The sequence below is a fragment of the Melospiza melodia genome, chromosome 11 (assembly GCF_035770615.1).
Source record: "Melospiza melodia melodia isolate bMelMel2 chromosome 11, bMelMel2.pri, whole genome shotgun sequence".
Lineage (NCBI taxonomy): Eukaryota > Metazoa > Chordata > Aves > Passeriformes > Passerellidae > Melospiza > Melospiza melodia.
In genome coordinates, this window is record NC_086204.1 from 17320608 (window position 1) to 17342191 (window position 21584).

At 49.3% G+C, this 21584-nt stretch overlaps 2 protein-coding genes across 2 annotated transcripts in view; one reads left to right on the forward strand and one right to left on the reverse strand.

Moving 5' to 3' along the window:
* Positions 1-2525: 2525 nt before the first annotated feature.
* On the reverse strand, positions 2526-5007 carry CCN1 (cellular communication network factor 1). Its single transcript, XM_063165772.1, has 5 exons — positions 4933-5007; positions 4609-4825; positions 3923-4270; positions 3580-3782; positions 2526-3470 (listed from the first exon to the last, which is right to left on the reverse strand). Exons 1-5 carry the CDS (start codon positions 4990-4992, stop codon positions 3171-3173), a joined length of 1128 nt encoding a protein of 375 aa, XP_063021842.1. The 5' UTR covers positions 4993-5007; the 3' UTR covers positions 2526-3170.
* Positions 5008-6389: 1382 nt separating this feature from the next.
* The window catches only part of DDAH1 (dimethylarginine dimethylaminohydrolase 1), a 92834-nt gene continuing 77639 nt past the window's right edge, over positions 6390-21584 (forward strand). Inside the window, exon 1 of the mRNA XM_063165774.1 lies at positions 6390-6450. The gene's annotated coding sequence lies outside the window, so the exon portion shown is untranslated. The remainder of the gene's footprint in view (positions 6451-21584) is intronic.

The following is a 21584-nucleotide window of genomic DNA, read 5'->3' on the forward strand; positions in this document are numbered from 1 at the left end:
TGGAGCAGGGCTCTGTGCAGGGACAGGCAGGGTGGCTCAGCAGGGCTCTGTGCAGGGACAGGCAGGGTGGCTCAGCAGGGCTCTGTGCAGGCACAGGCAGGGTGGCTCAGCAGGGCTCTGTGCAGGGACAGGCAGGGTGGCTCAGCAGGGCTCTGTGCAGGCACAGGCAGGGTGGCTCAGCAGGGCTCTGTGCAGGGACAGGCAGGGTGGCTGGGGCAGGGCTCTGTGCAGGGCACAGTGCTGCAACCTGCGCTGAAGGCTGAGGCGGTGCCGCTCTCCCTCCTGGCGTGTTGGGACTCCCCTGGCTCTGCCCAGCTCCAGGGAACTCCACACGGTGCTGGTGGCTTGACTTTCAGGGTTTGAATTTGCTCCAAGTGCACAGCTTTTTGTTATGTACGTTATTTATCATGTTCCTAACTCCTCATCTAGTGTTCCTCTGGAAGCAGGATATTGATATTTTAGTTTTTGACAAGAAATACAATTATGGTTGTGCTCATTACTTTACCTGTAAGCTCTGCTGCTCCACTTCATGGAACCTGAGTTTATAATCCTTTATATATCCACACCCACTACTTAGAGGTTTTTTTTTATTCTGCTGGAACAACAGAGGATGTAAAGGTTTCAAAGCAAGTACAAAGGTGACACACAAAAAATGGCAATGATTCCCTTTATAGTGTTGTAAAAGTAGTTTTGCCATGTAATTGTGAAATGCAAAATAGAAGAGAGGACTATATGGGTGATGACCAGTTGGAGTGACAGCCCTAATCTGAAAGACTTGCAGGTTTTTTTAGTGGGATTCATTTTACTCTTTTTATATCAGGATAACTTCACTAGTATTTATCTGACCTACCTCTACAGCCCTTATTCTCCCAGCAGCACATGTTTCCAGTGGGCAGGGTACAGAGGCACCCCTTGCCATGGAAGAGCCCACGGGCAGGCTGTGCTAGAGCTCCAGCAGGAGTGGCAGGGCCGCTGTTTGTCCGTGACGTGTCACAGCTGCGGGCTCTGTGTACAGTCACACGTACCTGTGATTGCTGGGGAGCCTTGACTTGCGCTGCTGTGAAGATGGATGTCACTCAGGTGTGGGTGACAGTGGCCGTGGCAGGCATGCCCTGCAGCTGCTGGCTGTCTGGGAGCAGCGTATCCCTTCCCTGCCCGACGGTACCCCAGTGTGTAAAGCTGATGGTTTCCCAGTGAGCAGCTGATGTGGTGAAGTGTTCAGTGCTAGATCTACCGAGAAGCCAAACAAAAGTGCTTCCTTGAGTTTTACCCTTCTGCTGTCAACAAATACTGCACAGACAAGTTTAGGTACAGCTGAGACTGGTGGCCAGGTGGTGAATTCCAAAACAGTTCTACTTTTGAACGCCTTCAGGGAGAAAACTTGACTGAGCAGAAAAGAGGGAAGGCTGTATTTTCTCAGACAAAGCATTAGCTGCCAGAGATATGCTTCTGAGATATTTGACTATTTATTTTATTGAGATATTTATGTCTAATTAATAAAAAATTGACCCTTAACCAATTCTACCTGTAACTAATGACACTGGATGACACCCCTTCACAATTCTAAAACCTCAAAATCAGTCTGTTTTTTATGAGCAGTGTCTTTCTTGCTGAAGATTTTGGGAGAATCTTTTGACAGAGAAATACCCACACAAGGAGAAGAAAATAATACCCTGTTGCAGGTTTCCTGTCAGTCTTATCTGTAGCACAGTTTTAGGCTAACCAGCATTGGATGCATTCTCAGATCCTGCTCTAGTTCATTTCTTTAAATGTCATTTTTTTACTGTGTGCCAGCAAGCTCCCTTGCTTAGCCAAATGTCATGTGTCCCACAACATAAAGTGTAATTGCATATTTAAAACTGGGAAAGGGAAGTGAGGAAAAGAGTAGCTCCCTTGCTTTCTACTCTAGTACTACTAGTTTCTGCTCTGGGACTAGTACTTGAAATTCCTCACATTCTTCTCTTGTTAACAGTATGTTTACTTTTCACCACTGTGTTATTAGGATTAACAAAAGTCATTGCTTCAAGCTCATTTAATTTGAATTTAGTGAAATCAAACTACCTCCTGCAGCCTGTAGGAAGCATTCCTCTGCCATAGAAATGTATTAATTTGCAAAAAGCAGCCACCAAAAACGTGAGACCTGATGACCGTTTTCACCCCAATGTTCAACATCACCGTGCATGCACTGCATTCTAATGAAGCACCTTATGTTGGAAATTCCAGGACAGTTTGAATAATCTGACAGTCTAATTAACATTTCAGTCTATCAAAGATTTGCATTCAGTGCCAAGAAGCTCTTTCTATGTTTCTATACTTTCTAAAGCATGGGGTTGCAGACTGCAGACACTCCTTCAAAACATCATTTATCCAAAGAATTAGACTTGGCTCTTTAGTCCATTTCTGCATCTGCAGTAGAACTTGCTTTCAGAGAATCCAAACTTTTCAGAATTCCAAGTTTTTACAGAAACCTCTTGCATGTGCTGTATTTAAGCCTGTTGCCTATCAGAATACTCTACTAAGAGTAGTTAGGTAAATATTTCTTTATTAAATGATTAATTCCATAAATAAATTCTTTTAATTCATTGAATATAAAATTAAAATCATTTACAACTTATTCCAGTATTACAGGGGCTGGAAGGGGTAAAAAAAACCTTCAGAGGAAACAAACAAACAAACAAAAAGCTACAGTTTGATAAATAAAATACTCAGCTTTAAAACAACTGATTTCTGTTTGCCATTAAACTACAGTTGGTACATAATAGCTGCCACTGTGAACACCCCACAGGTGCCCACCTCAGGAAGGAATGTAACTTCCAACTTAGTTGGGAAAGGGTGGGAGAAGACTGAAGGAAGGGGAAGAAGCATAGTGTTAAATTGAACAGGACAGGAAAGTTTTCATAACCGGAACAAAACATTAATCTGATCACTTACAAACAGAAAACAGTATATAATTAGATAAGGTGCTCCAAAAAGAAGCAGTAAAGTTGCTCCAGTATTATGAAGCTTTAAGTATGCTTAAATCTCTGTTGCATTAGTGTCCAGTTGCACAGTGCACTCCTGTAACATCTCGATGTTGCCCTCAAATGGGCAAGGCACCACTTCCATCAAAAGTCCTTTCTCCATGGCTGGGTACTTCAAAATTGTGTTTGGCATCCCACCCCCACCACAAGTTAGTCCCTGAATTTATGAATGTCGTTGACTAGTCTGTAGTAGGGATAGGCTTCGCTGGCATGGGGGCAGTTGTAGCTGCAGCGGCAGGACTGGATCATCATGACGCTCTTGGTGAAGGTTTCCCCGTCATCGCAGCGGAACCTGACCTTGACAGTCCTGGTCTGCTGGGGTGTGCAGCACCTGCCATCCACACAGGAGCCGCAGTACTTGGGCCGGTACTTCTTCACACTGGAGCAGCCAGCGTAAGTAAACTTCACCGGGGAGGGGGACTTCCTTGTCTTGGTACACTTCTTTCCCTTCTGCAAAGGAAAGGCAATCGCATTATTAGCAGGAGATTCTTTTCCAGCCTTTACCCCCTACCTGAAGCAGCTTAGAGAGAAGAGGAACACAAGAAGAGTCTGTATTTACCTTTAGGGAGGCATAGCTGGGCTGGCCACATGGCCTCACTTCACATATCCTGGTCTCTTTGATGAGCTTGCAGTCAGGATTGTCGTTTGTCACCCTGGTGGAGATGCCAGTTCCACACGTCTTTGAGCACTGGGACCAAGAGGTTGTTTGCACGATGCATTTGGGATTCTCAAAAGTTCGGCTTTGTGGCTCGGATCCAAAAACTGGAAAAGAAAAACAGGGGTTAGTCTAAATACATTCTCTCACTAGGTTTCTTTCTTTCCCATGAGGTCTAAGGGGTCTGAGTTTTAGCCACCCTCTAGCCTCCTCCCGTTAACTGTCACCCAGATAAACCCACACTCACCGGGCAGCATTTTCAGGCCTCCCTTCACAATGGCAATTAGCTCATTGTTCCTGGTTAATTCGCCTTCGGAATCATCCGGACCAAACTCTTCGCTGAAAAAGCCTTCCAGCTCCTCCAGTGCATCCTTGCTTTCGTCACAGACCCACTCCTCGCAGCACTGCCCGGGGACTTTGACCAGCCTGGGGCTGGAGCAGCCCAGGTTGGGAAGAGAGAGCTCCTGCGGGCAGAGCGGGATGCAGCCCACAGCTCCATCTATGCACGTACACTGGTGTTTACAGTTCGGCTGGAAGCTCTCGCCGTTCTGGTAGATTTTGGAGTTATATTCACACGGTCTTCCCTCGGACTGTGCTGCAGAGATCAACAGGAAGGGAAAGAAGGGGGTGAGCGGCGGGAATCGCTGGTTTAAGCACAGGTATTTGCTGGTCTGTTAAACTCAATGGACGGCGGAGCTCCCTACAACCCCCCGGGGACGCGGGGCCAGAACAATAACTTAGTCAGGAATCACTTTTCCTTATGTGCGTTTAGCGGAGCCCAGACATACTGAATCGCATTCCAGACTGCTGAAGTCATGTGCCTTTCTGCCAAGCTACCGACAACAAAGCATAACCATACATGGGCTCGAAATTACCGAACCCCGGCACCGCGGGGCGCGGGGTCCGTCCCGTGGGAGCGGGGTCGCCGCTTACCTCTGCAGATGCCCTTCAGGGCGGCGGGGCTGGCCCCGAAGTTACACTCCAGCCCCTTGGTGTGGTCGCAGGGCTGCGATCGGCTGCAGTCCTCGTTCAGTTGCTTGGCGCAGACCTTGCAGCAGCCGCAGCCGTCCGGCACCAGCCCCACGCCCGGGGCGCACTGCGGCGGGGCCGCCGGGCACTGGCACACGGCGGGGCAGGGCGAGCCCAGAGCCTGCGGAGCGGAGAGTCCGGTGAGCGCCGGGAGCCGAGCGGAGCCAACAAACCCGCCTCCTTCTCCCTCCCTCTCTCCCGGACCGCGGCGAGACCCGCGGCACTTACCAGGCGCGTCAGGCAGAGGAGAGCGGCCGCCAGAGCGGGCCGGGTGCCCGCGGAGCCCATGTCCAGCGCCGGTACAGCGGGAGCCCGTGTGAGTGAGAGCGGGAGCGCGGCCGGCGCGGTCTGAGGCGGCGGCGGGCGCCACCGCCTTATATAGGGCGCGGGGCCGCCGCGTGCGCCGCGGCGCTGACGTCGCGCGTTCCGGGCCGCGGCCGCGTCCAGCGCTCGCGGCATCCCAGGAATGCGGCTGGCGCGCGCCGCGGCCGCCCCGCCCCGCCCCGTCTCCCGCTCGCGGCCGCCGGCGCAGCCGCGGGGGGTCCCGGCCCGGCCGGGGGGCGCGGGGGCCTCTCCGCCGTACGCGGGACCTGCGCCCCGCTCCCCTCACACAGAGCGCGGCCCGCAGGGCCCCTTCGCACCCGGGGCTCTGCCGGTGGCGCCCCGCGACCGGCCACCTGCGCGGGCAGCGGCGGGGGAGCTCCCCGGGCCGCCGTGAGGGCCCGCGGCTGCCCCGCGCTGTGACATGGCCCGCAGCGTCGCCCGGCCGTGCCGGGGTTCGCCCCGCGCTGCCGCTGCCGTGCGAGCGAGCATCCGAGCGGTTCCCGGCGCGGCGGAGCCCGGGAGATGCCCGGGGGCCCGGCTTCCCGGGCAGGAACGGGATGAGCACGCAGCGAACAGCCCCCCTCAGCCTGTGTGTCCCCGGGTTCCCTGTCCCCCACTCAGGTTGGGCGCCCTTGAATTGTATTGCCTTGTTGAAGTTTAATATTTGGGGATAGGGAGGAGAGTTTCAGCTTCTGTTGTGGCATCTTTTCTTTTCCTGGCTGTAAGTACTTCCAGATGGGATTTAGACCCCAGACGTAACAATATTTCCATATTTGGTATAGCAGTAGCCCGCATTTTTCACATTTTTCTGCTCTGTTATCCGACCACAAAGCATTCTTGACAGCTTCAGATGTTGTTAAATATAGCCTTAACTTCTGTTCCCAGGGCAGGAAATTCTTTGGAATTCCTGTTTTTCACGCAATCTGTCTATCATGATTTAGGAGAACTCTGCTGGAGGAGCCAACTGGCGTTCTGCTGCAGTTCGCTTCTTTATTGAAATAGCCCAGCAGTTGGGTCTGCTGCCCAAAGGCGTTACAATGAGTCCCCATTCCAGGGATTTTTCTTTGCAAATGAGATTACTGTTCCCAACACGAGTTTGGGGTTTTTCTTGTCGCCTTCAAGGCTGGAAGGTAGAGAAGCGGTTTCAAAGGAGGGGCGAAAGCTTGCAAAACCCCCTCCAAGGGCCACGAGAAGTGGAGGGGGAGAGGGCGAGGGGGACAGCGGGTGGGTGGGATGCGGAGAGCAGGGATGTGATTAACCTGGCTGCGGCATTCCCGTACAGCGGGTGTCCCTGGTGCCGCCCGCCCGGGACGGGCACCCGGGGAGCGGAGGCAGCCGCAGCCCCGCCGCTCGGAGGAGCCGAGCCCGGTCGTCTCGTCGCCTGCCCGGTGGGTGACAGCAAGGACAGTGCGCAGGGCTCCGGTAAGTGCCGCGGGCCCGCGTGCTGTTCCCCGTGCATTCCCACGGGGATGATGAGGCACCTTGTGGGACCTTGCCGGGGCCGCAGGTCGGGGGAGCCCATCCGGGGCGGCGGGAGCGCTGCGGGTGCTCGGCGGCAGCGCCGGCTGCTCTCGCCTCGCCACCGCGCACCTGCCGCTGCCGGCCCGGCACGGGGCCGTGAGGACAGCCCGGCGCTGCCCCCGGCGCTGCCCCCGGCCCCGCAGCGGCTCCGCGGGCGGCGCGGAGCCGGGCCGGACTGGCCGGGGGCTGGGAGCAGGCGGGGTGGGCGCTGTGGACGGGGCGGCCTCTCCGCAGAGCGATGCCGTGACCCCGGGGACGGGGCGGTGCCTCGGGTGTCCCGCAGGGGACAGGATGACGCTGCCGGCCGGGTTGCGGAGCCCGGCTCCTCCTGCTCCTCCTCCTCCTGAGGGATGTCCCACGGCCCTGGCCGTGCCGGCAGAGGGGCTCCTGCCCTCAGCACTGCGCACCCTCCTCCCGGCCGCGGCCAGGCCCTGCCCGGGCCTGAGAGAGAGTTCCGTTTGTAGGGTTTTCCCCCTACTCAATTTCTTCTCTTCGTGGTTTTCTTTTCGTTCAAGTAAATTGACTTGACGCTTTACTTTGTGGTGGTTTGGGGGTTGGAAAAGGTGTTGGGATGAAAGCTCCAGGAACACTTTGCCCGGAACTTGTGCTTCAGAAAGCGGCGGTGGTTTTGTTCATTACTTGTATGCCTCAAAATTTGGCCAGAAAAAACAGCTGAGAGGGAAAACCAGGCCTTAGTGATATGCAGCTCTCTGGAGACTGCCAATATGTACCATGTAGTGCCATTTCTGATGAGAGAAATTATTTTGTGTGTCCATCAAGAACTGGAGACAGACCACCAGCAGGCTTTGATGGCTGCCAGTAATGGTAGTAATGACTTTTCATCCCTACTGATTCAGCTGAGCCCAGCTGGTGACAAGGAGCAGCAGGGCTCTAGACTTCAAGCTGTCCACTATGTTGGTTTTCTCTTAGTTTTACAGGTATACTGTAAACTGTGGTACTTCAGTTTTAAAAATCCAAAGTATTTTTTTAGATGGGGAATCTGACTGGTACTTTTTTCCCAGGATAACTCTTTACACAGCAGCATTATGATGAGTAGGAAAGTGTTTGTGATTCAACACCTTGATTAATGAAAATTTTCAAAAAATTTCAAAAATCTTGAAAAAAAAAGAAGCTAACACACTATTGTGTGCATAAATGACCAGCTTTGCTTTTCAGGGATTTATGCAAACACTTGTTTGTTTCATTACATTTAATTTAAGGACATGCACCGAGCATTTTGCTTTGATTTATGACATTCAGCAAATGCCACAGGAAAAGTCAATGAATAGTGCCTTTTCTCACTTGGTTTCATGTCTTACCACACATTCACACAACTCTGATGGGAAACTAACTGAACCTACATTTGCTCAAGAAAAGGTCACTTCAAAAGCTTTGAAGAACCTTTTAACAAACCTGTCCTGAATTTCAAGTAGTTGACAACACTTGAGATAGGTTGAGTTTGTTTGGAGTTCAGGTTAGACTGTGACCCTTTCCCTGCACACACTTCCCTGTCTCAAACCATGACCCAGCATTTGCACTCCAGGCTGTGCCTACCTATCCTGTATGTACATCAGGAAACAGAAAGAAGTTTGGAGTATCTTCCTTTTTTAGATTTTGTTCAGTATAATGTACAGTTCCAGAACTTTGTTTGCCTACTGGGAAATAGCCCCTGCTTCATGTCATGAGGAGTGCTTCACTGGTTTCTCACTTTTAGTGCTGCAGGGAATCACTGGGACCTTGGCTGATGCAAAGCATGAATTTGATGCTGTTGGCTTACATTGCAGCTATTACAGATTTACTGAGTTTATCCTGTCATTTTCACGGGCCTGTGTCTCTCTGGGGAAAGGACTTTCCAGAGAAATGAATCAAGAAAAAATAACTGGCTTAATTTCCCTCCACCCAGCAACAGTTCTTCACAGCTGTACATAGGGACCGTGCAGCAGCCAGAAGGGTTGTGTGGGACAGAGGCTCCCTGGGTGCTCCCACTGGCAGTAAGTATCCAGCCCCAAACTGGAGCACACCAGAGGCTTACAACCATGTGGACTCTGGAGAAAAATCTTACTAAATCCAGCATCCAGCCCTATTTCTGTACTGTATTTAATCTCCTCTTTCTCATTCTCTGTCTCTTTTGTGGATCTATTGCTGTGTGTTTCTTCCATCCCTCTTACTCTTTCTTTTCTTTTTTGTTGTTCCACCACATCCTTTCCTCTTCTGCTGTGTCCTGGTTTTGGCTGGGATAAAGTTAATTTTCTACCTGGTAGCTGGTACATTGCTGTGTTTTGGATTTAGGATGAGAAGACTGTGGATAGCACACTGTTTCAGTTGTTGCTGAGCAGTGCTTGCTCTAAGTTGAGGACTTTTCAGCTCCTCCCTCCACCCCACCAACAAGGCTGGGAAGCACAAGAAACTGGGAGAAGACACAGCAGAGGGAGCTGATCCCAACTGGCCAAAGAGACATTCTGAATCATCATATGACACATGGTCAGTATGTAAACTGGGGGGAAGCTGGCCCGGGGCCCCTGCTTGGGAGCTGGCTGGACACTGGGCAGGGGATGGTGGGGAATTGTGTTGGGCATAATTTGTTTTGTATGTTCCTTTTTACTATTCCTATTCCTTTGCACTTTTTCTGTTGTGTTAAGTGTCTCTGTGTGAGCCCCGGGCTGTGCTGGTGCTCCCCACTCCTCCCCCAGCCCGCCGCAGCCCGTGAGCGGCTCTGTGGTGCTCAGCTGCCTGCCGGGTGAAACCACGACAGTGTTTACCTACCTTGGGCTGGGCCTCTCCCGCAGCCTCTGCCAGGCCGCCGGTTCCTGCTGCACTAAATCAGTCCTCCCTGACTCAATGGCTCCTCTCAGTCACTCACAGGAGGTGCAAATCCAGTGGGGCAAATCAAGCATAGCTATGCACAGGCAGAGCGGCCAAGTAGCCAGGAGGCTTCGGCAGCTAAAATTCTAGTGGGTTCAGAAGTTTTTCCTTGCTTTGATTTGCTCAGAGTTTATGCTGAATTCTTTTGAGTATGGCATTTCCTATTTGTTTTCTTCCTCTTCCCTACTGCCCTCCCTTCAGTTAAGCTCATGCCTGTCAGTTTTTGTACAGTCTGTGCCTTGCTTGTGGTTTCTAACATGTGGGGTTTGATTTGCAGTATTTGTGCTGTCAGACACACTGTGCTTTGTAAGTTGCTGCATTTTCCCCTGGCTGCTGTCAAGGTGTTGTGGAGGTTCCCACTGTGTGGAAGTGCAAGGGGTACTTGTGAGCCTCCTCATCCAGCAGGGAAACAGAGAAGGAAAATCTGATGTCATATTCAGTTGTGCTTGTTTCTGCTTTGGTGTGTGAACTGCCTGGCCATACTTGCAGCTTAGATGGATACAAGGATACCTGCAACTTACATGGACATGAGGGACACAGCAATGTGACAGAGGCAGGAAGCATCCCTGCTGACAGTCAGGGTTGGCATGCTCCTATTGAACCCCTGTTGGGCTGTGTGTCTGTACTGCATGGTTTTCTCACACCAAGCTGATGCAGAAACGTGCAGCAGTTACAGCCAGGTCCTACTTAGTTCCTCCCCAGTCAGAGACTCAAAACACTTTTGTCATGATCATTCAAGGATCTGACATTAACTTCAGCACCAGTGACTACCATTACCTCAGTGAGATGAATAAATTACTTACACATGTTCATTTACTCTCATGCAGGTGTACTTCAACACTAGGCTACATCCAGAAGGTGCAGTTTGCATCAAGCACCTCCCTATAGCTGAAGTTTGCAATGCTGAGACTATTGTGGGCTGTGTCTCTCCATGCCAAAAATGAAAATCACCAGGTGGTCCTAGCTGCACCTGGCTGCACATGTATTAGTTATGTCTATTGTTTTCATGCCATGCAGTCATGAAGCTTGCAGAAGGTAGCAATATAGCCTGCAATCTCTATAAATTCCAGAAAAGAATTCACAGCTGTGGCTCATGACTCACATGAAGGAGGCTGAGGTGTCAGGGATGCACAGGTTCTTTCCCAGCATCTGTTGAGACAAAGGTCTCAGGCAGAGATCTCACTGCAGAGAATTCATCATCCCAAGTGACCTCAGTGAAAACATCTTAACTTTAAGCTTTGGTCTTCAGAGTGCAGGATTTCCCAGTGCATGTGCACTGACATCAGCTAAGACAAAATAACCAAGCTCAGAAGAAAGTTGCTCATGATCTCAAGGAGTTACTGGAGCCAGCTGAACCTGAGATTGCAGTCAGTTGGGCTGTGCCTGAGAAATCCTTGATCAAAGCACACTTCCAGGCTGTGACCTGTAATGGTTGTCAGCTGCAGTCTGCCTTAGTCTACAGCCTAACTGCACCTTGGAGACGTCCAGCTCCTGCTTGTGTCTGTCTTGTGGGACTGTCTGCTCAGAACACACACTCTCTGGTAGGTTCAGGTTTGTTTCTTTTCCTTGTCTACATTTGAGATATATTACAAACTCTTCTTTTCCCAAAGGTGCTTTCTTTCATTATAATTAATAATCACAACTATATTTCCTTAAGGATAGTCTGTGTTAAGAGTATGAGAACCCCTTGCCTTCCTGCTGATGCTTTCTCTCCCTCCCTCCTGCTGGTTATGACCTGACAGAATAGTTCTCTACCACTGGTTTGTGGGCATTCAAAGGAGTTGCCTAGCCTTTAATTTTATTAACAAGTTTTTGTAGATGTTTTCTTGAAAAATTAAGGAAGTATTGATTAATTATTTTTTTCTTTGCACACAAATGGGAGGAGATGCCTGCTCTGGCAGGATGCTGAACATGCTCTGCCACACAGTGCTTTCTGTCACTTACTGCACTTTCCAGGCTAGCTGCTGGAAATGTCACTGGATTAATTTCAGAATCCCCTAAGGTGCCTGTTGGCTTTGTCCAAAATCATTACTCATTCTCTGCTATGTACTCATTTTCTGTTACTAAAGCACAGTGAGACCTTAGCTGTGTTTGCTGCATTACTGTTCATTTCTATTCTGCTCCATCTGGACTCCTACCCTTTTCCCACCAGTATGTTATGTGAGCACCTAGCAGTGGCAGCTCGCTGTGTTCTTCTCTTGGGCATGCTTACTTCATGAGCTAAGTGGTGCAAGGAAGCCAGGCACACTCCTCCAGGGACACTCCACTGCTGGAAATGAGTTACTCCTGCCTCTTGCTTCCAGTCTGTGATAGTGCAGTGGAAAAATCAATAGCAGACAAATAATTAGACGCGATGTCATCCTTGCAGATAGGGAGGACTCGCAGGCAGACAGCAGATCATGCATGTGCCTTAAGAATGCTTGTGGAAATGGAGTTATGATCCAAGAATGTGCAAATAGCTGCCCATCCCAGTGCTGCATGCCTGTGATGGGGAAGAAGTGCTAAACCGTCTCTAGACTTGACTAGCATACAAACACCAAAAATGTGTCTTGTTATGGGGAGCTGGCTGGGGTGATTTTTCTAGGTGAGCAAAGAAGAAACTATATGAATGGAATCTTTCTTTACCTTCTCTCTGCTGGGGGCTAAAATAAAGCTGGAGGGAGTGAGGTGGTGAGGGCTGCTCTGAGGAAGGGTGCACACATGGGCTCCATCCAGCAGCTGTGTGCAGAGCCTCAGGGAGAAGGCCACCTCTCTCTGAGCCAGCCAGGAAGCCAGGCTCCTGCCCACTGCTTTCCCAGCCACCAGTGTGCTCAGGAAGTAAGAGGTTAGCAGAGGCTATCAGCAGACTGCTTTGGTGCAGACTTTTTAATGACTGCATTAACATAACTTTTCCTGTTGTTGTACATAAGTTATGGCTCCTAGTGTCAGTGTTGAGATGAAACCAGAAGCTCTTGTGCATGCAGCAAGCATTAAAAGCTAGCTGATACACTAATTATAAAAGAAAGTTAGTGCTGACCACCAGCTATTTACTTTCAGATAAATTTGCTTTTCTATTTTCATTCTTTTAACACTTTGCACCCATCTCCATTCTTTTGTACCCACTCAACCACGAGTTTGCCACTGTCCTCTCTCACTGCCTAACCTGGAGTCTGCTTCTATTAGCCCCCCCATGAGCTCAGATCTCAGACTTACAGGATAATTTAGGCTCAGAGCAGAAAAGGGTGGATAGGATGGGTCTTTCAGGTCTTTCAGGTGAGCAATGTGTGATAACATGATAATGTTTGTAACTGGCTGTGAGAGGAGAGCCTCTGGTTCCAAGGATATACCCATGTAGCCTTTAACAGTGCCATGTCAAAATAAAAATAATTGATTAAAATTGTGCCTTGCTTGTGCTGCTAAAAACACTTCTAGATTATACACACTGCAAACAGTAAATATTTAATGTACAGGTTTACTTTTCCTGGTTTACAGAAAGCTCAGTGGGCCTGACAGAGCAGCTAGACAGATGTGTTTATAGCGTGCTCCCCGGGCAGGTACAATGCTGCAGTGTTTGGCTGTGAGCTCTGCAGGGACATGCTTAAAAAAATAAAAGTGTTCCATTTACATTGGGAGGAAAAAAATCCTGAGAATGTTTCTATTAATATTAGCTGGTGTAAAATCCAAACTCCACATTTCAGGCCTTACATACTTCAAAAATAGAGGACTGGATGGTAGGGATGTGCAGTAAGAAGTGTTTCCTCTCTTATGTAGCAGGGAAAGGGACAGTCCTGGGCAGTTCTCCTGGCAGCAGAGGATGGTTGTTGCTGACATGCCCCTGATGAAGGTGGGGAGTGCAATGAAGGGTTCAGGAGTGAGCAGAGCAGGGCAGCATACCCTGTGCATGGGAAGCCTGGGTAGGTGGGGATGCAGACCAGAATGCAGGGCTTGTGGTTTTCCACAGACAAGGAGCTGGTGCTCAGGACCATGGCTGACATCCTGGATGTTTATCAGGAGGAATATTTCTAAAAACTGAGCGGAACCAGATGCTGTGGGGAAAGCAAAATGTGCAGAGCCCTCCCCACCCAATAGGTTGGACACACCTCCCACACACTTGAGATGCTGACAGGAATGGTTGGGAATCCACTTCCACAGTCAAGATTTTTTTTAATATGTTCATTTTGACATTGGTTGAGGTGTTTTCTGAGGATTAGCTTCTCTTCCATTATACTGATATTAAGGCTGATATATCTGGTCAAAATTAATGGCATCAATTAATTAGCACACATTGATTTACTGAAACAACTGACATTTGGGTTTTGGAAAGTTCCCAATGAATGGGTAGCTGCACCTGTCTCTCTCTGATTTCCTCAGAAGTTATCCTTGGTTTAGAAGTGAGTTTATTTCAGTAATCTGATTAAATAGTTGGCAGCTTTTGAAGGAAAAACCCCCTAAACTTTTAAAAGGAGATCTTGGACTGATTAACTTCTCATAAAAGTTTTCTGTTGAAGAAAAAGTGGAATTAGGAAGCAGAAGCCTGTCTTATGGCTAGCTGAGGACTTTATGATTAAATATATATAAGTATATTTAAAAAAATTAACAGTCATGTAATGTGTGTGAGAAAGCCAGGAGTCCTGGTGAGATGGTTTTGCTTTCTCCCCAGCTTCACCTGCCAAGGACATCTTTCCTGACTGCAGGTGACCTGACATCCTGGTGGCACATGGGGCTGGGGCTGTCCCATGTCAGTGCAGGACAGCAGCATGGCAGTGAAAGCAGCTCAGCACTTCTCCTTCCTGGAGCCCTCCAGCACAGGAGTGAGGGGCTGCCTTTCCTTCGAGCCTGGCTGCAGCTCCCTTGTCTGCCAGCTCCTTTTGGGACAAGGGTGCACAGACCACCCCATTGCCCAGGGAGCACCAGGAAAGGAGGGTGCCAAGAGATCCTGGGCCGAGGGCTGGCACTGGGGACCATTGCACATCCAGGAGAAGGGACACAGCAGCACCATCTTTGCTTTGCAAGCTGAACCACAGCCCATTTTTCATTTATGGCCTTCTCCCACCTCTTTGCTGTGCATCAGTTGTGAGCTCTGGCTCAAGTAAACCCGACCATGCTGGACCAAAACTGAGACTCACTGATTCCAGCAGTTCTGCTGGCTGCTCCCTGGAGCCACATTCCCTGCATTTATGACCCCCACATCCCTTGATGCTGGAGTGGCACACAGGGCTGCAGTAAAGCAAAGGCTCCTGCCTGGGCCCCCCAGGGGTAGCAAACAGCACATTAACCCTCTGTGAGACCTGGCAAGGACTGGTGACTCTCAATGGGTTTTATGGACACTCTTGCCCAAGTATCACATATTTAGGAGGCTGCACAGTTGATGCACAGTCAGCTCCTGAAGGGCAGCTGGCACGGTGACAGTAGCCTTAGAAAATGAACTAATTGTCAGCTCCAGTCTGGATGTCACCACCATTTTAATGCGAATGGACTTTTTCCTCAACCAGCCTTCTGTCTGAATGGGGAGCACAGAAACATCCCAATATTTATGGGATTTTAACTAGATTAGTTACAAACCTATAAAGCAAAGAAAGAGACAGTTCATCCAGCATTGGGGAGGGGAGTGTTAAAAATGCCACCTCAGATAAAATATTATGGGAGTTGAGTAACTGTAAATAAGAACTTCGTCTATGAAATAGCTTCTTATGTGAGCTTGGGATGAGGGCCAAGAGAATGTCTAGGGCTCAGGGAAATTTATTAGCCCAGATCAACGGGATTTCTGGGACTCAGGAGATGGGATGGCAAAGAATTTGCCGGTTGGAGTCTGCACTTTCTCCATTCATGCCTGAAGCAGGACTTTCACTTATAAAACTTTCAAGATGGTTCGTTTGCATGTTTTACATTTTCTTGGTTCTCATTAGCAGCTGCAGTTCTGACCTGGAACTTGGGAGAGCTGGGTTCAAGCTCTGGGTTTCCAGAGTCTGCCAGCATGGCCTTGGACAAGTCATTCATTTCCTTGTGCTCAATGTCTCTCAGTAGGCAGGAGATGAATGTTATTGCCTGACTCCTGGGGATCAGGAGGGTGTGCTAAGGACGAGGTACCTGGAGCAGAAGTGAGAATACAGTGGGTGCTTGTGAATGATAGGAGCACATGCAGAGCAGCTACAATGCACAGGTTGACCCCTCTCAAGAGGAGGAATGGTATCTTTGTGGGAAGCAATGGGTCTTCCCTTTGATTCCAATAATTTTAGTCAGTGTCATGATTTTCACTAGTCAGGTACCTTTATTTTGTACCCTCTGCTGGAGCAAGCTGACTGTCCCGATAAGGTCAATGGTATCCTGATAATATCAGGGTCTTCTTGGTATGGATTTATTTTTAAAAAGGGCACATGTACTTCAGTAGCACACAATTTGGGAACCCACCACCTTTTATCCCCCCATTTTTCATCTCTCTTTCCCTTTTGCATCCTTCTGCTATTCTTTGTCTGTATCCAGTTTTCTGTCTGGGTTCTTCTAGATGTGTCTTCCTTTTTGTCTTCTCTGGTATTTCTGCTTCCACCTCCGGCCTCACTTCCATATTTTGTCTGTGTTTTATTTTTCTTATGTTCTTAGCCTCTCCTATATATTTCCCTTTTACTCTCTCTAGAGCCAAGAGCTTTTCAGTAAACAGCATCCCTCCCCTCTCCCTTCTGACTCATTGCCCACTGACAGTGGAAAAATTTCATCATGAAAGTGATGTAAAAATCTCCCACTTTAGAGTGCAGGGTAGGTTAGGATGACCTTGCTCCGCCCGTCACGTGAAGAGCCACAGAGTTTAATTCCTCAGCCTGTGCCAGTTTGCCAGTGTATCTCTCATTCCATGGTCCTTTGCTCCCACAGCAGTTTAAGCACCTCTGGGTGCTGTGGGGATGCTGCCCTGTGCTCTGGATCCTCCTGCTCCTGTACAGTGCCTGTTGGTAATGTACTCAGCCAAAGTGTGGGAAAACTCTCAGACTTGAACTCTGCTTTGTGTTTCCATGCCATATGAAACTCGTTGAATATTTGCCGTCCCCTCACATGGCTGCTGCTCTTGGATTGCACCGACATATGTGAAATCTATTTGGTCCCCTTTTTAATATGCTGCTTACACCATAAATACAAAAGCAGGCAGTGCTTCTGAAAAGAAATAAATGTAATTGTGGTGGTGGTTGTTTTTATAAATAGTGCAAAGGATTTAGAAGCTATTTAGTCTTTTTGGGCAGGATCCACAAGTGTTCTGTGTAATATAACCTTAAAGCTCTTGTATTTAGCTATCAAAACCTTCCCAGTTGTGATTGGTCCAGTTCACTCATTTCTGTTTGGCTCCAGTGCAGGGTCAGGATGCTCTGCTCTTCACAGGAGCAGGGCTTGGCCTCCAAGCCTGTGGTGTGCTAGATCACATCTGACCTGTACATGCACACAGCACCTTAATCGTGCATTTGCATGTGTAACCAGTCTATTTGCATAAAGAGCCATGGTATTTCCACACAGGAATTTTTGAGGTTTGTTCCCAAAATTAGTGCTGTATTTTTCCTCTCCTGGAGTGAAATGCAAATATTTATTTATTGACAGAGCTGGAGCTGATCGTTTTCCCTGTCCCAGTCTGAGATGTCTGTTCTGTCAGATGAAAACAAGTAGTATTCTGATTTATTTTTAAAGTGCATTTGTTCATAACTGCATTTAAAACAATTAGTGCCTGCGCTCTGCCAGTCCCAGCAGAGTGCTATATATATATTTGTGTGTGTATGTATATCAAAAGGGGCTGAACGCCCAGAAATTCTCTTGGCAGCCCTGCTGTCTGGTTAGAAAAGGAAGTGAGCCACAAAATTTGAACATTCAGTTCTGAGACTTGAAAGCTTTCTGGATTTTATTACTGACTCAACAGGGTTTTCATTATGTATGTGGCCAAGAGGAGAGGTTTACGCAAGAGGAACATATTGTAGTTGAATATGTTTGTAATTTTACACATTGTTAAATAATTGAGATAACTAGATGTCTCCTAAATGGGATAAAATAAATTAAGTGTTAGTGGCAGTGTCACTGTGGCGCAGGCAGTCAATATGAAAGAGTGGCTGGCCCCATCTGAAAGCTGATTTCCAGTGCAGAGGGGACCTGATTCAGTTGCTGAGGGACATTTTGCTGTTGATGTGAAGGAGAGCCATCTTTCCCTCAGCTTGTTTTGAAGTCTCTTGCTGACTCTCAGTCTAGCCTCTTTTACTCCAGATGATAGCATCTTCAGCTTCCTTTTTTTTTTTAACTTTACTTTTTAGTAACCCAATGCAGTTCAAACTGCAGTTTGAGACTATGTTTTCTTCTGCTCTCATTTTCACGTTAGTTTTAGGAAGAAAAATATTGTGGCAAGCAGATTATCACGCAAAGAAAGTAAGTGTGGGGTGCATGGAGTAAGCTGTAAACACAGACCAAGGCCATGTCCCGCTGTCCTGGTCGCCTCCTGCAGCAGGGGATGTGCTGTTGGATCCCACCCTGTGGCCAGTCAGCTCTGCCACAAACCAGCTTGACAGCAAAGCGAATTCCTGTCCCACAGACAACACGGTCCCAGCTAATTTTGCACTTGTTCATGTGATGGGTATTTATTCCTCATTGTCTTATAAAGGTATTTATTTTTAAGCCTCTGTGGTCTCTGGTGCCACACAGTCTTAGTGCGTGTGTTCTCCTGTCAGTGGGAAAAGCTATCTATATGTGCCTCTGCATTTCACACGTGGGAAGCCAAGCCATAGGGAAAATAGAAGATCACTGGATAATTCAGGCTGGAATTCCAAACCCAGTCTGAGCCTCTCTCATTCCTGTTTATGCCTTGCGTCTCTCTCTCCTGGTGTGCACCACTGGGATCAGTCTCGCTCTGCCTTGTGGATAATGCTCCAGAGGTGCTGGGGGGGGGGGGGCTTTGCTTCTCCATGGCGACAAGCACCCTTCCCTCATCCCAGCCAAGTTTGCTGCTGGCTCCTGCCCAGTGTGCCTGCAGGGAGCCGTGCCTGCATCTCTCCTCCCTCCTAGTGCAGCCCCGGGGCAGGGGAATCACTGCTCCCCTCCAGCAGGCACCGTGATGCTGTGCTGTGGCTGCGCCCAGCTCCTGCCCCTGCCCTTGACAGCAAACCCCATGGTTTGGGGTGAACATGCCTGACCTCGTTTTCTGTCTATTTTAAAAACTATATAGCTTTGGGCATATGACACCTCCAACATTGTAAATAGAGCTGGGTAACCTTTCATTTCTGCATCCGATCTGTTCCGCTTATTTTGTCATGTATCTTCACGGTGAAACATTAGTCCCTGTGCCCTTGCAAGAGATTAATGTGAGGCAGTGTTTAGTGCAGCAACAGTCAGCCCATGGCACTGAACCATGTGCAGGTCAGCAAAGCTCAGTGTTTCCTTGCTGGCACTACAGAATTAGTTTCACTGAGGGTAAGCACCATATGCAAAGCAGATCCCCTTTTAATGTGGGAAATGCAGTGTGTGCCTGCCCAGCTGTGTACCAAACAGATGGGTCTACCAGCCTTTTCCCACTCACCCCTGTGCTGCTGTGCTGGGTGACCTGTGGCAGGACTGTGCAGGGGTTGGGATGCTCGCTGATCCTCACACCCACAGCAGGGACTGCACTGCTGAGCTTTCCAGGGATGCAGGGGGAGCTTGGGAAGCTGACAGTGCTGATGTCCGGGGAGGTAACTGGCAGCAATCATAACAACTCCCTCCTTCTCCCTCACTACCCTGAGAGCTCAGGGGTGTGTGGTACATGCCCAGCATCTCCTGGCCCTGAGAAAGTTTTCATTTGTGGCTTCCAGTCTCAAGGATGTGGGCTGCTCCTGCTTTAAATTTAATGTTTATGTAAGTTTGTTGTGCTGGCTTTCTTGCTATAGGCATTTTTGTTAGTCACTTCTGCCTGCTGGTTTGCCCTCTATTTTTGAGTCCAGTGGATCTATTTCAGCCAACCCCGCAGTGGAAGTATTTGTTTCCAAGAGATTAAGCCAGAGGCAGAGCCCAGGAAGGGAAGGTGAGGAGCTGGGGGAAGAGGGTGTTGCCAGTGCCCTTGGAGAGCTGATGGCCTGAGCCCAGCTCCAGTTAGAGGCTGGAGGGGGAATCCAAGGTGGGAATGCAGAGGGAGGGGCTGTGAACACCCTGACCACAGAGGGTGTCTCCTTGGTGCTTGTATGGTCTTCAGACACTGGAAAGTCCAACCGCAAGACACAAATCCATAGGAAATGGAGTCTCATTAGTTCTACTGCCCACAACTTGCTCATGGCTCCACCAGTGCTTCCAAGTGTTTGGTTTGGTAGAAGGGCTATTGGAAAATGGGCACTTGTCTTCTCTGAGTCACCCTACCTTTCCACTGCCCAGGGTCAGGGTGTTTCCCAGGCCAGGGGGCTGCTAGAGAAGGTGATGTCCAGCTGTCCGTCATCACACAGGCATCCAGCCTGCATCTGGTGTGCTGGCACACAGCGAGCCATCCGGTTCTTTGTGTTTTTGCCAGAGATCTTACTAACCAGAAAAATGAGGCATTATAAGAAGGCTGTACCAGCTTGTTATTCATATCCTTTCCTGGGCGAGAAAGGGCCAGAAAGCACGTTTTAAATGTAGCCATGGTCAGATGGTGTGGTGAGTGCTGGAAGCTTGGGATGGTCTGGCAGAAAAATAATTTCCCTTTTTAAAACCACAGAGCAGTTCTTGTTCCTCCACACTCCAGCTGGTTAGCTTGGCTGCACTACCCAGGCATGGAGACATGGCTGGACCCACCCCCAGTGCCTTCCAGCACCCCTGGGTGAGCCTTTGCTGCTGCAGTTTGAGGCAAGGCTCTGCCCAGCTTGTGGCTGCCAGAGGAGACCAGGGCAGGAGTTCAAAGGTGTCCTTTCCTCTTCCCTCGCTGGCAGCTTAGCAGCTCATTTGTGATGCAGAGACTCGGTGGGGATGTCAATGTCACCGTGGGAGGGTGAGCATCCCCACTGGGAATAGAGCCAGCAGTGCTAGGCAGGGAAGAGGATCAGGGGTGCTCTGAGTGTGGTGCTGCCTCTTCAGGTTGGGCTCCTGTTGGGACATTTGCTGCCACTCAGTCCTGCTGTCCTCAGGAGAGTGATGGGAGGTAGTAGCAGAGGACCTGGGAGATGCTGTGCAACAAAAAAAAAAAAAAAAGAAGGAAAAAATAGCCCTTCAGGAGTATTGCTTGGGAAAAATTACCTGAATGCTTGGGCAACCACTGTTCCATCCATGCTAATACAGGCTCAGATTTTGTGAAGCTGAAAGCACTGCCAAGCTTTTTCCTCCTGCTTGTGTAAAGCTGCACTTCCACCTCCTGTCTCCCCACTCCAGAAACACAACAGCTCTGTGACACAGAGTTTTCCAAATGTGATACATTTCTCTAAAACTGCTTTCAAATGTTCCTAACAAGGAACTGTGCTACTCATTTTGCCCATGGTCCCACACAGCTGCCAGCAGCGTGGGTGCACAGCAAGGCTGTGGGCACAGCCCTGCCTTGGGCACAGGGAGCTGCCAGCCATCACAAACACAGCTCCACCAAAAGGGAGGTAAGGCTGGGGAGGTGCCACCAGTGCCCTCTGTGCCCTGCCCCAGCTGTCCTGGCCTGCTGGCCACCGGGCTGCTGCTCTGAGTGCTGTGCCAGCTGAAGCAGGCAGCCAGCAACTCACAGCCAAGCCTCAGCCCAGAAACAGCACATCTGGACATGTGAGCTGCTCCTGGGGATGAGCCCCTGCACAACCTGGGCTGAGCCAGCTCACCCCTGCTTGCAGGAGGGGTCCCTGGGAGGGTTTGAGAGGCAGGAGGGCAAAGGCACTGGAGGGGCTCTGCAGAGCTAAGGAATTCAAGTGAAATGGTAATGCCATCCTCTGATGCTCCTGCCCTGTGACCTTTCCATCTTCCTCTGTAAAGAGGCTCCTTCCTAAAGAAGAGGGGAAGGCAGTGCTTCACTATCAAATCTAGTCCATTATAAACAAAATGATGGAGAGATTTGCCTCCTCTGAGCCCACCTGTCAGTGTTTGTAGTTTTACTATCATATTTTCCAACATCTTCCCAGTGTTTTTCTCTCCTCTGTTGCTGTACACAGAAGCAGAGGAAACTTGCCTGTGCAGAGGAAAAAATGAACCAGGTTTTCTTAGATGTTCTAATAACAGCCCGAAAAAGCTTCACACGTTGATCCCATGCCATTTTAGTCATCAGAGGCTTTATT